Source organism: Metschnikowia bicuspidata (genome assembly GCF_001664035.1).
Source record: "Metschnikowia bicuspidata var. bicuspidata NRRL YB-4993 chromosome Unknown METBIscaffold_3, whole genome shotgun sequence".
In the NCBI taxonomy this organism is placed as follows: domain Eukaryota; kingdom Fungi; phylum Ascomycota; class Pichiomycetes; order Serinales; family Metschnikowiaceae; genus Metschnikowia; species Metschnikowia bicuspidata.
In genome coordinates, this window is record NW_017387733.1 from 1564387 (window position 1) to 1580935 (window position 16549).

General features: G+C 52.1%; 5 protein-coding genes across 5 annotated transcripts; 3 read left to right on the forward strand and 2 right to left on the reverse strand.

The window, feature by feature from the left end:
- Positions 1 to 210: 210 nt before the first annotated feature.
- METBIDRAFT_11913 (uncharacterized protein) lies at positions 211 to 2964 on the forward strand (the record flags this gene model as incomplete). The annotated part of the gene is made up of 2 exons (XM_018854125.1): positions 211 to 317; positions 369 to 2964. 2 exons carry the CDS (start codon positions 211 to 213, stop codon positions 2962 to 2964), a joined length of 2703 nt encoding a protein of 900 aa, XP_018711902.1.
- A 380-nt stretch (positions 2965 to 3344) lies between these two features.
- METBIDRAFT_11914 (uncharacterized protein) lies at positions 3345 to 4085 on the forward strand (the record flags this gene model as incomplete). Its single annotated transcript, XM_018854126.1, has 1 exon — positions 3345 to 4085. One exon carries the CDS (start codon positions 3345 to 3347, stop codon positions 4083 to 4085), a length of 741 nt encoding a protein of 246 aa, XP_018711903.1.
- A 69-nt stretch (positions 4086 to 4154) lies between these two features.
- ATP7 (F1F0 ATP synthase subunit d) lies at positions 4155 to 5004 on the reverse strand. The gene has a single exon (XM_018855947.1). The coding sequence runs from the start codon at positions 4770 to 4772 to the stop codon at positions 4245 to 4247; it is 528 nt and encodes a 175-aa protein (XP_018711904.1). The 5' UTR covers positions 4773 to 5004; the 3' UTR covers positions 4155 to 4244.
- Positions 5005 to 9830: 4826 nt separating this feature from the next.
- METBIDRAFT_11916 (uncharacterized protein) lies at positions 9831 to 12755 on the forward strand (the record flags this gene model as incomplete). The annotated part of the gene is made up of 1 exon (XM_018854127.1): positions 9831 to 12755. One exon carries the CDS (start codon positions 9831 to 9833, stop codon positions 12753 to 12755), a length of 2925 nt encoding a protein of 974 aa, XP_018711905.1.
- Positions 12756 to 13756: 1001 nt separating this feature from the next.
- On the reverse strand, positions 13757 to 14623 carry METBIDRAFT_78369 (uncharacterized protein; the record flags this gene model as incomplete). Its single annotated transcript, XM_018858871.1, has 1 exon — positions 13757 to 14623. The coding sequence occupies one exon, from the start codon at positions 14621 to 14623 to the stop codon at positions 13757 to 13759; it is 867 nt and encodes a 288-aa protein (XP_018711906.1).
- Positions 14624 to 16549: the final 1926 nt, after the last annotated feature.

Genomic DNA, 16549 nt, shown 5'->3' on the forward strand with positions numbered 1-16549 from the left:
CATATGATGAATTAGGGCATATGATGAATTAGACATATGATGAATTAGACATATGATGAATTAGACATATGATGAATTGGGCATATGATGAATTGGGCATATGATGAATTAGACATACGATGAATAAGACATACGATGAATTAGGCATATGATACATATGCCCTGGCCCCATCCCCGCGCGCTGGCAGAACCGGCCCCAGGCCCCGAAGCATGACCCCAGGCCCCTGCAAATGGCCCCTGAAAATTCCCCAAAATATGCCCCGCATAAATCCCAAGAACAAACCAAGACTCTCTTTCAGCCCAGAAATGCCAAACTGGTCATTATCTACTCCCTAATTGTAAATTCAGGAGAGTTATTCACACATCAGGCATACGCCAAAGACCGCCCCGAAATGGCCCCGGGCCCCAGGCCCCAGGCCCAAGCCTCCCGCGCGCGCCGAGACATGGCCCCCCGAACTGATCTCAACTCCCGCCTTACAAAACATCCCCATAGCGCCGGCTCTTTCCGCCCAGCGACCGCCACACACCGCCCGAACCCTGGCGCCCGGCCCTACGCCCGCCCACTCTTGCCCGCCGCCTCAATTTGACAGCAATCGTGTGCTGAAGCGTGTGCCGAAACGTGTACTGAAAGCGTGCCGCCAGACGATTCCCGCCCACCCCCTCACCCCCACGGACACAAAAAACGCCCTATTGGACCCGAAAACCGACCCCATGGACCCGAAAACTGACCCCATGGACACAAAAGTCGATCTCATGGACACAAAAGTCGATCTCATGGACACAAAAGTCGATGTCATGGACACAAAAGTCGATGTCATGGACCCAAACACCGACCCCATGGACCCAAACACCGACCCCATGGACCCAAACACCGACCCCATGGAAACAAACACCGACTCCATGGAAACAAACACCGACTCCATGGACCCAAACACCGACCCCATGGACCCAAACACCGACCCCATGGAAACGAACACCGACTCCATGGAAACAAACACCGACTCCATGGACCCAAACACCGACCCCATGGAAACAAACACCGACTCCATGGACATAAAAACCGACTCCATGGACACAAACACCGCCCCCCGCAGCCTCGCGGACTTGCCGCCGCGCGTGCTCCAGGCCGTCCTCTGGTTCTTGCCGCAGCAGCTGCTCTGCTGCCTCGCGCGCACAAACTACCGCTTCTACGAGCCGTGCGCCCGGCAGCTCTACCGGAACATCGCCATCCAGGTGGAGCCCGTGCTCCGGCGCGCCGGCCCCCCCGGCGCACGGCGCCACGCGGACTTCCGCGAGCTGGCCGTGACCACCATCGGCGGGCTCGGCTCCGCGGCCGCGCCCCGTGCCGCCCACGCGCGGCTTGTGGCCGCTCGGATCCACACGCTCGTGCGGGCGCTCCAGGTCAACCCGCGCCTCGCGCAGTACGTCCGCGTGGTGGCCGTGGCGGACGCGTTTGGCGCGGCCGTGGGCGCGGCGTTGCGCGGGCTTGCCCGGTGTCTCTCGCGGGTGGCGAACGCGGTGCGCAACTTCTACATCGGCGACGCCCGGCTCCGGGCCTCGGTGCGCTACGCCGAGTGGGCCGGCCTTTTCCGTCTCCGCACGTTGGTGGTGGACGACCTCGCGCACGTGCGCGGCGAGCACCTCGCGCGGTTCCCGCAGTTGGACGAGCTCGTGGTGGCGGGCGTGGGGGCGGCGCGGCGGATCGACCCGTCTGCCGTGCCCGTGCTCGAGCGGCTCGCGCACATCCGCATCCGCGACGACGCGGCGGTGTACGACGCGTTCGTGGCCGCGCTCAACGCGCTCCACGCGGCCACGCCGTTCGTGTTGCGGCGGCTCCAGACGTTCAACGTGGTGCTCACGCACGGCAACAGCCGCGGGCGCTTGCCCTTCTTGGACGCGCGCACGCTTGTCAACTTCCAGGTCTCGTTGGGCTGCGACGCGCCCGAACGCTGCGGCATGGAGTGCCTTGGCGCTGGCCTCGCGCGCTTCGACTTCCACGCGCTCAAGCGGTTGTCCGTGGTGCAGAGCGGCCGCGCGGGGCTTTACTCGCACCGGCACTCCGAGAAGTGGGACCTCGTGGTGTTCTCGTTTGTCGCGGACGTGTTGGAGCACTGCGCCGCGCTCTTCTACGTCAGCATCCGCCACAGCGTGCCGTTGGACGGCGTCATCGCGGACGGCTACGAGGGCAACTACCTCCGCAAGGTGCAGCTCTACACCGCGGAGTTGCCGCGGCTCCTCAGCGCGGGCCGCCGCCCCGCGGTGAACCTCGTGCTCCCCTCCTTCGTTGCCTTGCTCGCCTGCTACGAGCAGCCCATGAACACGTTGCTATGGAACGGCTGCCGGTGTGCGCACTGCGCGGAGTATCTCGCCCGGCTCGACGACTACGTGCTCCACCACCGTTACTACAGCTCGGAGAAGCACGTGTTCAAGGACATGCAAACCGTGCAGATGGTGCGCGCCATGGCAGAGGTCTTGACGGGCCGCATGGGCCTCGACCCCAACTTGGGCGACATGCACTGCCTCGGCCGGCCCATGCGAAACACCGCCTGGAACTTCCACGACTGCGGCTCCGCTGTTCCCTTCCAGTGCTTGCCCGTAAAAACGTTCGACCTCCACGACATGGAGGACGACGCCGACGACTCCCGCGACGGCCGCGAGCGCTTCTTCGACGCCGCCGACACGCCCAACGACTGCGTGTTCTTGCGGAGGGAGCGCTTCTTCCCCAACTACCTGATCGTCATCTCGCACTTCCTCGACGACCTCGTCCGCAAAATGATCAATCTCAACAGGGGCGACGCCGAGGACGCGGACATCAACAGGCTCAGCTACGAGAACGACGGCTGGACCAGCTTGCACATCAACAAGATGTTGATCAACGGCATCGACTACAACTTCGACCACGAGGCCAACGGCACCATCTTCTACACGAACACCTACGACGACGCCGAGCCGCACTTGGACTAGGCGCCGGGGGGCCGCGCCCTCCCACAGCACACCTCCCTCGGCCGTAGGCTGCAATGAACCCGACCGCGCTTTTCTCTGGATGCCTGGCTTTTTTCAGGCGGCCTGGCTCTCGTCAGGCAGCCGGCGCGGCTTTTTTACCGCTTGGTCTTGTGCCCCGGTTGTTCCTGCCGGCTTCCCCAGATATCGCGTGCGGGTTTCGCTCCCGGCTCCATCGAGACACTACCACCACCACCACTACTACTACTACTACTACTACCTGCGGGCCATGCAAAGCCACGCCTTATCGGAGGTATGTCCCGTTTTCGACCGAGAACCAGAACACACACTGGATGCGGAATATTCCCGCCGTCGGAGTCATTTTTACCGGATAAAAAAAATACATGCGCTCTTGCGAGATAGCTGCTGGGTGCACTCCATCTCGGACCGCAATACCCCTCGAACCTGGACTGACATTGCAGTTTTTGGACCTCCCGAACGCACGCTTGGCGCTTCCGTTCCGCGATGCCGGGGAGCCAGATAAAAACCCCGTGTTGCGGACGCAGTCGGCCGTGGTGCTTTTCGAGAACGTCCGGCTCAAGCTCGAGTTCTACCATGCGTTGAGACTCGTGAACCCCAACACATTCCAAGGCGAACGGGCCCGCGTGCTAATCATTGAATGTGGGCAGGGCGCCCTTCAGCAAGGCGCGCCCGGGCTCCCGGGCGCTCTCCTTGTCAATTGCCAGACGCCAGAGGCGCTTCTTCTGGTGCTCAGGAACATCCCCACGACCAACGACCCGCGCATCGGGGCGTGTGTCCTCAACACTGTAATCATTGAAAACCTATCTGCCTTCTACTGGGCCAAACGCTCCGTGACCAAGGCCCTGGCGTCCAAATGGTACATGGACCTTAATGCCCGCGCACGCGTGCTCATGGAGACGTATCAGTGCAATGTTTTGGTGACGATGTGGGACAAGAACTACGAGAGGGGATTCAATGCCCGGCCCGCGCAAGAACCGGCGCCGCTGCGGCTCGTCGACTTGACATACACGCCGGCAGAGTTCTTCGAGATGCCGGCCTATGTGTTCGCCTCGCGGGCGCCGGGCAGTCTACAGTATATCGGCACGCAGTGGAGAGCCACATAAACGCAGCAAGAAAGCCAGTGCACGCCCAGTGGCGCGTCGACGTAGTCTACTTGATTTTTTTGTTCTGTCGTTTTATTGATGATCGTCAGGAAGCAAGCTCCCCTGTATGTGTCTAGAATGCTGGATGGTGACGCATTCCCCCTTTTTTTTCTGGTTGTCTTACATGACAGTCAAGTCGCCGAACTTCTCCTTGTAGGAAGGCACGGAGAACTTGTTGTTCTTGACCATGTATGTGACCTTGTCCTCCAAGTCGGGCTTGGCGCGGGACACGTCCTCGACAGTCAAGTCCTCGAATGGCCTGGCGTTCTCGATGTCCTTCAAGGTGGCCTGCAATTGCTCGACTTCCTGCAACACGGACTTCTCGGTCAACTTGGCGTTTTCCACGGCCTTCTGCTCGAAAATGTCGATGGTCTTCAAGGTCTTGGACACGTCGTACGTGACGGGCTTGAAGCCGGAAACGGCCTTCTCGACCTCGGCAACAACAGCCTGGTTCTTCAACACGCTCTTGTAGTACGCAAAGTCGACCTGCGTGGACTTCTCGGCCAAGGCCAAGTGTTCCTTCTTGGCCTCGTCGTTTCTCTTCTTGAAAGCAGTCAACGAAGACGCGGTGGACCCGGACAAGCCCAACGACTTGGAAATCTGGGCCCAGTTCAACTTGGTGGAGGCACTCTTGGCTACGGCAGACATTGTGTGTTTGTAGTTTGTGTGGGAGTTAACGGCGGTACCGATAGAACGTGGTTGTTTCGAGGAAAAAAACCCACTGTTCGCGGGCGTGCGCGCACCACAAACCGGTCTCCGGACTCGCCAATTGGCCAATTGGCGCGGGCCGCGGTGCCTCGGGCTGCGGTGGGTGCGAAAACGGCTGTGGGGTCCTGGCCCTGCTAATATCTGATTTGGGGCCTTGCTTTTGGAATCTGGGAGGGAAGTTGGACTCGTGCGGGGGGCAAAAGCAAATGTTGGAGATTTATATGGAAACAGTGATGGAAAGAGTTTTGGGATTAGTTTCGGAAACAGATTCGGAAACAGATTCGGAAACAGATTCGGAAACAGATTCGGAAACAGTGACGGAAACAGTGACGGAACCAGGGACTGACGGGAGATGGATGCATGCTATCTGATGTCTGGACGTGGCTGGCCCTGTTGCAGGCCCTCGAGTGGATGACCAGTACAGTACACTGACATTGTAGAAAAATTATAGATTCAAGGATTTTCTGCGCTTTTATTGCATGGCGAACGACGAGTCAAGGGGTGGACTCAGTGACTCGTAGTGGCACGGTAGATAGGGAACTACAGGCCTGGTTCTGCCTGGTTCACATTTTCTTGCGTACACGCAGAAGAGATATGCCCAGAAGAAATATGCTTGTACAAAGATTGGAATGCTGCATAACAATGATGTTTGATCCAATACTCAGAATATAAATCCACCCAATAGATAGTGTCTGCGCACTGTTTCGACCACCATGCCAGTGCGTATGGGTAATCTTTATTGAGGGTACATTTACACTTTGATGTACCAAACTACTCCATTCAGTCAATGTATTTCAGTCATAGGTCTTTAGGTATTCCTGCTAAAACTGTCAACAAAAGTGTTGCCATCGCAAGAGCTCTGTGTCCTGGCGAGCGACCAGGCAACTCCCCCATGTGCTAGATATTGTTTGAAAATACTAGACCACAATTTTAGTTGAGATCAAAACCACGTAGAATTTCGAAGTCAGTAAGAGCCACCCACTCATATCAGGCATCTTGATGCCCAAATAGTCCGTCCACGTGCTTCCCGCCTTGCAACCACGATGCGTCTCTACCTAGTGAAAAATACATATAAAAGAAAATTTCAAAAAAAAATCATTACAGGGAACTTGTTTTATGCTATATTCTGTCAGCAAATATCGGGCGGTTTCGAAATCGGGAGTTCTTGGAATATCGCGCACCACGCTATATGTTATTACCAGCATGGTGAGATATGCTGGAACTCGAGATCGACTAAATTGGAGAAAATTCTCAATACTTTGATGGATTTCCTGCCCTATATGGTATGATCATTAAATGATACTTCTGGCTAGGTTTGCAAAATGATACGGAGGGTCTTTTCAAAGAGTGACCAAGAGCAATCCACCATTTTTGAAACAATTAACTAGAGGGTGAACAAACAATATGTGGAAGAAACTCTCAAAATATTCCCAGTTGCAATCACAAGACGGATTCCCACCAATAGGAGAGAAGAATGCTCTCTCGTCAGCTGTATTCGTAAACCGACTTGGTAAAAGCCCTAAATCCAGGACCAAGAGAATAAATCAGCAGCAGAAATCAGAACCATTGAGCCAGGGAGTAAGCTTTTTAGAATATTGTTTGTCAGTAAAAATGAATAGAGCTGTGCGAAACTGTAAAAACTTTCAAATTGTCATAAGTCGAACTAGCATTTTCGGAATCGTCAAGAATGACACCCAATTCACCCATAAATTAGTGGTGTAACTTACAGCTTTTTGCTTTCTTCATTGGAATTTTTGAAAATACCATTGGTGATTTATAAACTGTCGTTTAGTCAGCTGTGACTCTTCATTTGCATATATATAATCGTTAGATTAAAAAAGCTACTGTCTGACCCAAGGTTAGCCTTTCACCAGTTCATGTATCACTTAAATTAGTACATCAGTGGGCTCAGAGTGGCTTTGATTGGAAATATACGGAGCAAATAGCAGAAAATATAAGGTAATTAAGTTTCTACTGCCTTTGTGAAATGTTGGAAGAAGAGGAAGTGACCGTGAGCCTGTGACTTTGAGAAAGAATTTTGCGAGTAGTCTAATTTAGGTTTCCAGTTTGAAGTGGGTTATGAAACAATCTTGGAATATCCTTTCGACCGGAAAATCGAAAGAACTTTGATGAGACGCCCCATCTGTTGTCTGTCATGCTTCCCCCAGTGCCTCCTTGTATGAATAACTCAATGTGTTAATCAAAACACAATTAAACATATTCAAAAATTGAGACCAAGTAACGTGTTTGAGTTCTTAAGACTTTAGGCTCTTTACGTTTAATGCAAGAGTATTTCAGTTAATCGTTGATTCATGGCAACAGCTTAGCTGCACCTGGCTTTGCTCATTGGTATGATTTTTCATCCTAAAACGTTTAGAAAACTATGTTCGAATCTGAAATGCAGATGGCTCTTTGGGGACAATTTCTTGCCCATTCCCGGGCAATATTGTAGGCTATGCGATAATATCCAGAAAAAGGCGGTTTCACAAATAAACGTTCTATTTACATTATACCGGAGAAGTCGACTCTCAGCAACAAATCTTCGGCTTGGGCCGAGAAACCGCCTGGGGGAGATACGTTGAGATCTTATTGACACTAAGTTTTTTAGATGTCGCTTAAAATCGTTCGAGTAGATGTGACTCGAACGTGTCGCTGGTTTTGGGAGATTAATGCGTCCAATAAGTTCAACAAAGAGACATATATATTTCTTGGCCAGCAGCCATTTTTGTTATTTGATTTGGATTTCCGGGAGTCAAAATCTATCATGAAAACCACTCTTTCATCAGAGCAGATTTCGTCACGCGATCGATGACAGACTGGTGTTGGTATGTGAGCTGAGGTCATCGATGCAACTAATACACTCACGAATATATTGAGTGCTAGTGAAGCAGTGCTGGCTCCTCATTGTCGCTCGAGATTATTAGGTAGTTGAATGAATTGAACTGACTGATCTTTACCCCATAGCGGGTCTGAAGTAATCTCCACTCGAATTGAGACCATCAATGGAATTGATACTCTGCCTTGACATATGCTGTTGTTGGACATGGAGTTTACCGGATCTTGCTTTACCAGTCCATCATATTGAAATATTTGCAAGTACTAATCTCCTAGCTGATTACACCAGCGAAAAACTGGGTGATATACGTATCTTTTTTCTGAACTGATGGCCTTGGTTGAAAATATCATATTTGTTGATGGGATGGTGCTATTTAAACTATCTGTTCATCTTACCATATCTAGAAACGGATACAGCACCTTCCAATAATAATGGTACATGGTGATGAACCACTTGAAGTGGGACTTTTACTTGGTCGGATATGACCCGATACTATACGCGAACAGATGCAATTGTTGATTTTTTCATGGTTTGATCTGATATAACCGAAGAAACGTAGATGATTTACTAGCAAGACAATATAGAAACACAACGTGAGGCACCACAACATGCTTTCAACTCACTTGCACTTTCACTCATACTGGTAGTTTATATACTATTATGACTCCCACTACAATAACTACAATAACTCGTACTATAATAATAACGCCTGCAATAACTATTACTACAGTAATTCTCACCACAATAACCCTTACTTTCTCATACTGTCACTCATAACACAATCTTTGACTATTATAGCTCTGACCACTACACCTCTTACAACCACAGCCGTCATTACTACAACTCTTACTACCACAACTGCCGCTACTACAACGGTCACTTCCGTAACTCGTTTTTTCTGGCCTCGAAAATATTTAAACCGGCCGCTGCTATTCAAACCATACAATCCACCAAGCGATGGGGAATTACACACTTTTCTATCTCGTGCAAGTACTTCAACTAGCATGGTACCCCAGTCGCACCATTACTTCGACTCGGACTAGCCTTCAGCCCACATACTTGCTCACTACCATTCCAACCCGCACTTTTGCAGCAATTCTGATCATACTTCTTCTCCGTGGTATTTAAAACATGGGTGAGTATAATGCAAACCATTCAAAATGGCATCTACATGGTATCCTCTCAGCATACCCACAAATCATATTGCAAGCAGACAACCCTGGACATTCGACAATACTCTCATGGACCGTTCGAATCTAGCGACTTCATGAACTCGGCCCCAGAAACCGCTTAGTGAGGGACTCCTCGAAACACGCGGGCCAACCGCCCAGCACTAAACAAATACGGCCTAAAATCAGCGGGATACACCACCCCCATCACACCGCGCGAATGCAGCCATTCTTCCGAACCCACAAATCAAACCACAAAAAACAAAGCAAACCACAAAAAACAACTAAAACCAAACACCAGAGAAAGGAAAAAATACATCAAACAATATACAAAGGACCGGGATCTTCTACCCCACATTGGTCCCGCCAGCCACATCTTGCCGACACCAATAAAACAGAACCGAAGACCAGAACTTACATGGCAACTCAGGCTTAAACGCTGACTTTGTCTTTTGGGGGTGATGGTTTGAGTTCTTGGTGTTTGCGCTATCCAGCGCGAGGAATGGGGGTAGAAATGGGCAACAAATAGGGCGACAAATAGGGCGACAAATAGGGCGACAAATTGGGCGACAAATAGGCCTACAAATAGGGCGACAAAATTGGGCGACAAATCGAGGGACAAATCGAGGGACAATTTGGCGCTAATCTGGGCGAAAGATTGAGCGACAATTAGGGCGAGAAATTGTTCGAGAAATAAGGCGACATGCTGACCGAGAGTTCAGATAAGAGTCCGGGCCCCAACCCGGGCAGGAATCTGGACGAGACCAGGCTTAGGGCCAGGGCCAGCGCGGCCCCGCGATCTGGGGCCGTCAGATCAGCACATCCGGCAGAATCCCACATCGCCCCGCGCCCTCCACCAAACCAGCCCACCACCCCATGCGATCGCCGCTTCTACGCCTACCTCCACTGCCCCACAAAGCCCCGGAGGACCATAGAAAGACCCTTGAAACCGCACCAAACATCCGCACCTCATAATCCCGAAAGCACACCGCCATGGCCCCCCACATGAAGGGCTTGCACCAGTTCATCTCGGACTTGCGCAACGCTGCCGACGCCGCCGAGGAGACGCGGCGCATCAACGCCGAAATCCACAACATCAAAACCAAGCACGCCGGGGGCCTCGACTCGTACCAGAAAAAAAAGTACGTTTGTAAGCTCTTGTACATCCAGCTCGCCGGCCACGGCGCCGACACCGGCTTTGGCCTCACGCACGCCCTCGACTTGCTTCACGGCCCGCTGTACCTGGAGAAACGCGTGGGCTACCTCGCCGTCTCCATCCTATATACCTACAGCGGCGGCCCCAGGCCCGAGCACCTCGAAGGCTTGGTGGTCCAAACACACGAGTTTGTGGCACGTGACCTCCGCTCCGGCTGCGAGGACACCAACGCGTTGGCGTTGCTGTTCGTGGCCAGCGCGTACGCCGGCGCGCCGCTCCTGGAAACAGGGCCCGCGGCGGAAGCCTGCACCCGCCTCACCGACTTGGTCTACGGGCTCTGCGTGTCGCCCGTGTGCGTCTCCACGGTCAAGATGCGGGCGCTCGCGGCGCTTCTAGTGTTGGCCCGCGCCCAGCCGCGCTTTGCCGAACACAACGACACATGGACCCCGCGGCTCTTGGCGTTGCTCGATGAGCGGGACATGGGCGTGGTCACGTGCACGGCGCCGTTGGCCGCGTTCTTGTTCCTGCTGGCCCCACACCACGCGCGGGCCGCGGTGCCGCGTGTCGCGGCGCTCTTGGAGGCAATCTTGGACGACAACACGTGTCCGCCGGCTTATTTGTACCACGGGGTGCCCGCGCCGTGGCTCGTGGTCAAGCTCTTGCAGCTAGTGGAGCATGCGTTCACGCACGCGCAGCTCGACGCGGCACGTTTGGACCAGCAGACGCTCGCGCGGCTCCGCCAGGCGGTGCTGACGGCGATCCACAACGCGACGCAGCCCTCGCCGGGACAGTCTGCCCATAACGTCCGCTCGGCCGTGCTCTTCCAGGCCGTGTCCATTGCGCCGTTCCTCGACGCGTCGCGCGAGGCCATCCACGGCGCCATCCACGCGTTGGCCCTGCTCCTCGGCACGCCGGAAACCAACACCCGCTACCTCGTGTTGGACGCGCTCGTCAAGCTCTGCGTGCGCTCGCACCGCGCCGCGGTGTTCCTGGAGTACTTCGACCGCATCGCCGCGTTGCTCCACGACAAGGACGTGTCTGTGCGCAAGAAGACGCTCGACCTCCTCTTTGCCATGTGTGACGAGCTCACGTACACTCGCGTCACTGCGTGCCTCCTCGACTACTTCCCGCGCGCGGACGTGGGCTTGAAGACTGACGTGCTGGTCAAGGTCGCGGTGTTGGCCGAGCGCTTCGCCACGGACGCGCTCTGGTACGTGTCCACCATGCTCCGGCTCCTCGCGCTTGGAGGGCTGAGCTCGCGGCCCGTGGCGGGCGTGGATGGCACGGCCCGCGCGGGCGACGTGTGGGAGCGCATTCTTCAGATTGTCGTCAACAACGAGGACTTGCAGAAGACTGCCGCCAAGTATGTGCTCAACATTCTCCGCAAACCCGAGACCGAGCCATCCGAGAGCATTTTCAAGGTCGCTGCATTTGTGCTCGGCGAGTTTGGTCACAAGTTGGTGGCCTCCGAGCCCGCGGGCTCCCACTTCGGTCTCGCCAACCAGTTCCAAGTTCTTCTGAGCGCATACCTGGCCTCAAGTGTACACACCAGGCCCTTGATCATGAACGCGTTTCTCAAGTTTGTCATGCACTTCCCGCACGAGGACTTCGTGCCCGATGTCTTAGATTTGTTCGATGCCGAGTCGTCTTCGCTAGACCTCGAGATCCAGACACGCGCCCACGAGTACTTGAAGGTTGCAACGTTGCTCACCAGCGGCAATGAGGCGGATGCCGCCTTCGCAGCGTCCTTGGTGCAGCCACTTCCGCCTTTTGAGAGCTCGGAAAATAAACTTATCACCCACTTGGGTAGCCTCAAAATCCTCGCAGCGCCGTCCTCGTCTAGCGTTAATGTGTCCAACATTCCTCCAGCTAACGCCAACGGCGCTCTTCAACAACGCCTGAGCGCTTCTTTCAGTTTACTCAGCGCAGAAGATACGGGTCCTGACCCCTTTGGCGACTCGCAAATCACCAAGGCCCCGCAATTATCCCCCAACTGGTACGACGGTTACCACCGGATGCTCCAGTTCGATGTCGGTATTTTCTACGAGGACCAGCTTGTCAAATTGACTTACCGCATTGTCCGAGACGGACCTACCTTGCGCATCACCTTCACAATCATCAACAACGCCGCCAAGACGGCTGAATCAGCGTTAACGGCTTTCACTGTGCACGATATCCACAGTTTTGGCCTACATAACTACTTGGTTAGCATGCCCAAGATCCCTGAGCTGAAAATCCCGCAGAAATCCACCATGGAGCTCGAGGTGAAGGTCCGCGATATTTTTGGAAGCAAAGACGGCCCTATTCTCGCCATGAGCTATAAATGCGGCGGCTCATTCAACACTTTAAATTTAAAAGTCCCTGTTGTGTTAACAAAGACATTATCAGGCACATCCATGAGCTCGATAGACGAGTTCAAGAGGCGATGGATTCAAATTGGAGAAGTGCTAGGTCTCGAAAAGGGAGAAATGCGTGCCGTAGTATCTGCTGCTCATAGGCGTAATTCTTCGACGCTAGTGATGATGCTCCAGAGACTAGGCTTATCTATCATACAGAGCACACCAGATGACCCACAATTCAATATTCTAGTCACGGCAGCAGGAATCTTGCGGACGGTGAAGTCGAACTGCGGAGTTTTGGTGACTGTGAAGAGTATAAGGCCAGACTCCAATGACCTTGATGTAATTGTCAGAAGTACCGGGCCCGGTGTTCCTGCAGTTGTGCATGATATCATCAGGGAGCTTCTTAATTACAAACACTAGTGGAAAAAAAAGCAATTCTTGGTGTGACTTATTGTTGAGCTCATCATCATTTGATTCTTTGATTTCCAATATTCTAAACATCGCCTTGTCTTTGTAGAGACTTCATGTCCTACGTTTTCAGAAGCAGGATTTTTCAGTCATGCTTGCAGCCGCAGTGTGTTCGTGACATATGTTTTTAACTTTTGCTTCACATCCTTGTGCAACGAAATATATCCTTTGAGAATCCATGTATTGTGAGTGCAATGTTTCGAACGCACTATTCAAAAGAACTATACCTCATTGAACATTATAAAGGACGAGCATCCATTGCGGGACAGACAGTCGATGCTCCCTAAGATACAAATTACGAAACAGGTATATCGCATAGCTGTCAAGGGATCTGCTTGATGTTGATGGCTCTTATTGGTCGTCTTTCAAGTCTATTGAATCACCAACAGTATGTAAGAGATTCGCGATGAGGCATTTATAAGATACAAATATTTAGACAATGTGCTCTTATAACTTCAAACCATTTTGAGCATACCAATCCTTTCATTTTCCGACTAGAATCTCGAAAGAGCGTGCTAAGCAACAACGACATCGACCTTGAAACATTCATATATGAATACTTCGAGATAGGGCTCAATTGAGAACCACTCACGATGAGCATCACCGAAAATGTAAAATCAGACGCGCTTTTTGAAACTCGTGATGCAATTGCATCTGTAGCACGCGTGATTTCACTGATTGGTGCTTTCATCACACAAGACTGGAAATCCTGACCATGAAATGACCTCTATTCGTGCCATCAGAAATGCCGTTCTAGGGACATCACACTTTTGCTGTACCAACAATCATTCAAGATTCATATTCTCCCACGTTGAGGAGTAGAGCCAAGCAGATGGAACCCCCGATGCAGCAGACTGTACTTGCCAATTGTTGAATCGCCGAGCGGCAGCCATGTCCATGGAGATAAAATGAATTTTTAAACACATGCATTTATCACTGCGTATTGAGCAGCCTTACGCCCTTATTTTGCGGGGCCTATAGGTTTTTGGCTTCAAGAATGGAAGTTTGGGGAAGTAGCCTGGGGCGCTCTGTGCACCTATCGCGTTTTCGACTTTTATATCCCGTACAAGCATGTACACGTTGGGAAAAGCCTGTACTTGTTGTTGAGTAATCAGGGCTAGCGATCTTCTGAATCCTTCATTCGTGTATAGTCTTCTTACCGCGTTCGTCACTTCTTCGCGCAAGGCATCTGCTTCTCTAGGCACGGGATACATATGGAAGCGAAAATGGAAGATTCCACTGACTTTCTCGACCTCGGATTGGGTGTTAGGGATAATCTGATGGAGGGCATGGTGCAATTCTCGCTTTATAAGTTTTCGAAATCTGCTCCGAGACACGGCCGTGCCCATTGGATTATGGACGCTTTTGAAGTATTCTAAAAAGCGGTATTTCCCGCGGTATTCCGTGAGACGTTTCAGCAAGTTCAGGTCGTTCAAGTTTGGGCTCCCGTAGTTGGTGAAAGTGTACGCCACATTTGACTTTCGTAGGCTGGATATGGTGTGGTTGTGAGGTATAAACGTGAGTGTGAAGTGATTGCACGAAAGTAACGTGGGGAGTTTTCCAATGACTCTTCTTTGCGAAAGCACCTGGTGACCTGAGGTGTCAATTCCACGGATATCAGTCGCTTCTTCGGGAAGAACATCGGTCCTGATATGGGGAAGATCTTTCCAAGACACCGGAGCCCTGCTGGTGACCGGGTCCCTCTTGACGCAGAGCTTGCTTGTTATTAGTGGGTTCGGCTTGACCAACAGTGCAGGTTTTTCTGGCGGAGCCAAAAACCTAGCGGCTGGTGCCGGGAGCGTGGAGAAAAATCGACGCATATCTCTGTATGAGAAGTACTGAAGCATCCTCATAGATGCCGGGGTTTCTCGAGGTGCGGCGCCATAGACAGGACCGAAGTTCAGGGCTCGGTTGGGCAGATGCGAGATTCCTCATTTATTTTGTCTTGTGAAGCAGGTGCCGAGTTTTTCTGCGTCGGCTTCTTTTTCTTCTATTCTCTTGATTTCTGTTCATTCAGGGTAGTCTGGACATTTCATGGGGTCCAAATTGGAGGGCTTTTCACATCCAATTGGATTGGAAGTTGTTCTCTCACGGGCTTCTGGTGAGTGTGTTTTGGGTGACATCGTAGGATATTCAAGTAGTTAGTAAGTGCTAGTCCTTCGGAGGGCTGGAGGGCCCTCAATACTGGACTGTGGATTAACGCAACATGCGTGGCATTGACTGTGGGGCAGCGACATTAACTTGGCTGGAATGCATGACGGTAGTTCGTAGTGTACCTTGGTTCCAGCGAGACTCGATGTTAAGCGGGCAGACCGAGTCCAGCAATGCGAGACAAGAGCAGCTTAACGATGTAGTCGCACGTGTGTGTCTGCGGTGCCTCTCGGGTCTCTGAGAAACGTCAATATAGTGTGACTGCAAATCTTGAGAGGCGGCTCTCGACCGAGTGAAGTCTGGGAGTTTGCAAAGGTCATTACGACGCAGTGTCTTTGAGACGCCGAGAGTCGCTTTCGCGAGACGATTGTCCTAATACCGTGTCGAGTTTTGTCAAGACTAGACAAGGCAGTTCAAGTCTGTCAATTCTGGTCAAGTCTGTCAAGCCTGTCAAGCCTGGATAGATCTGGTCAAAGCCATCAAGCTGTGAGAGGCTTCAAAAGGCTATGATTTCAAAAAAAGCAACACGGACGTCTTTCAGGATCCCGTAGTGAGTAGTTGTCAGAAAACCTCAGCTGCCGTGATGCACCGTAGAAAGCGATATCAAAACCTGTGAAAAACGTACCAAGAAACTGCAAAAAGCGTTACCCAAAAGCCACACAGCCACGAACGACCTTTCAAGCTTCAAGAGCTTTTCGAGCATTGCGATAAGAGCCACGAAGCCTTCCGAAAAGCACGAGTCACCCAGAAGCTATCCGAAACAGCGCAAAGTTTCAAGTAGCCACAGAGCACCTTCGGAAGCACCACGGGTTACGCAGAGGCAGAAACACACAAATCATTCATGAGCTTTCAAAACCCTGACGAGACACCCAGAAACCTTTAGAAACGCACTAGTCATTCACAAGCCTTCAAAGGCGCATGGGTCGCCCAGAAGTAGAAACACACGAATCACCCAGAAGCAGAAATATCACCCAGAAGCAGAAACGCACGAATCACCCACAATCCTGAAGCACCACGAGTCACTCCGAAACATTCATAAACATCACGAATCATCCATAAGCGTCCAGAAACGCCATACACGAGTCAGGCGGGAGCCGAAACGGCCGAGCAGAAGCGCACGAGTCACCAGAATCTCCCGAAAGCACGAGTCGCCCAGAATCTTTTAAAATCCACACGAGTCACCAGAACCTCCTGAAAAGCACGAGTCACCCAGAACCAGAAAAGCACGAGTCGCCCGGAAACCTTCAGAAACGCACGAGTCACGCAAAATTTTTCAAGATCAACACGGGTCACCCAGAAACCTTCAGAAACGCACGAGTCACCAGAACCTTCAGAAACGAACAAATCACGCAAAATCTTTCAAGATCAACACGAGTCACCAGAACCTCTCGAAAGCAAGAGTCGGGCAGAACCAGAAAAGTACGAGTCGCTCAGAAACCTTCAGAAACGAACAAATCATGCAAATCTTTCAAGATCCACACAGATCACCCAGAACCTCCGAAAGCACGAGTCAGGCAGAAGCAGAAAATAACGAGTACGCCCAGAAGCCTTCAGAACATCGCGAATCATCCATGAGCATTCAGAAAAGCACGAGT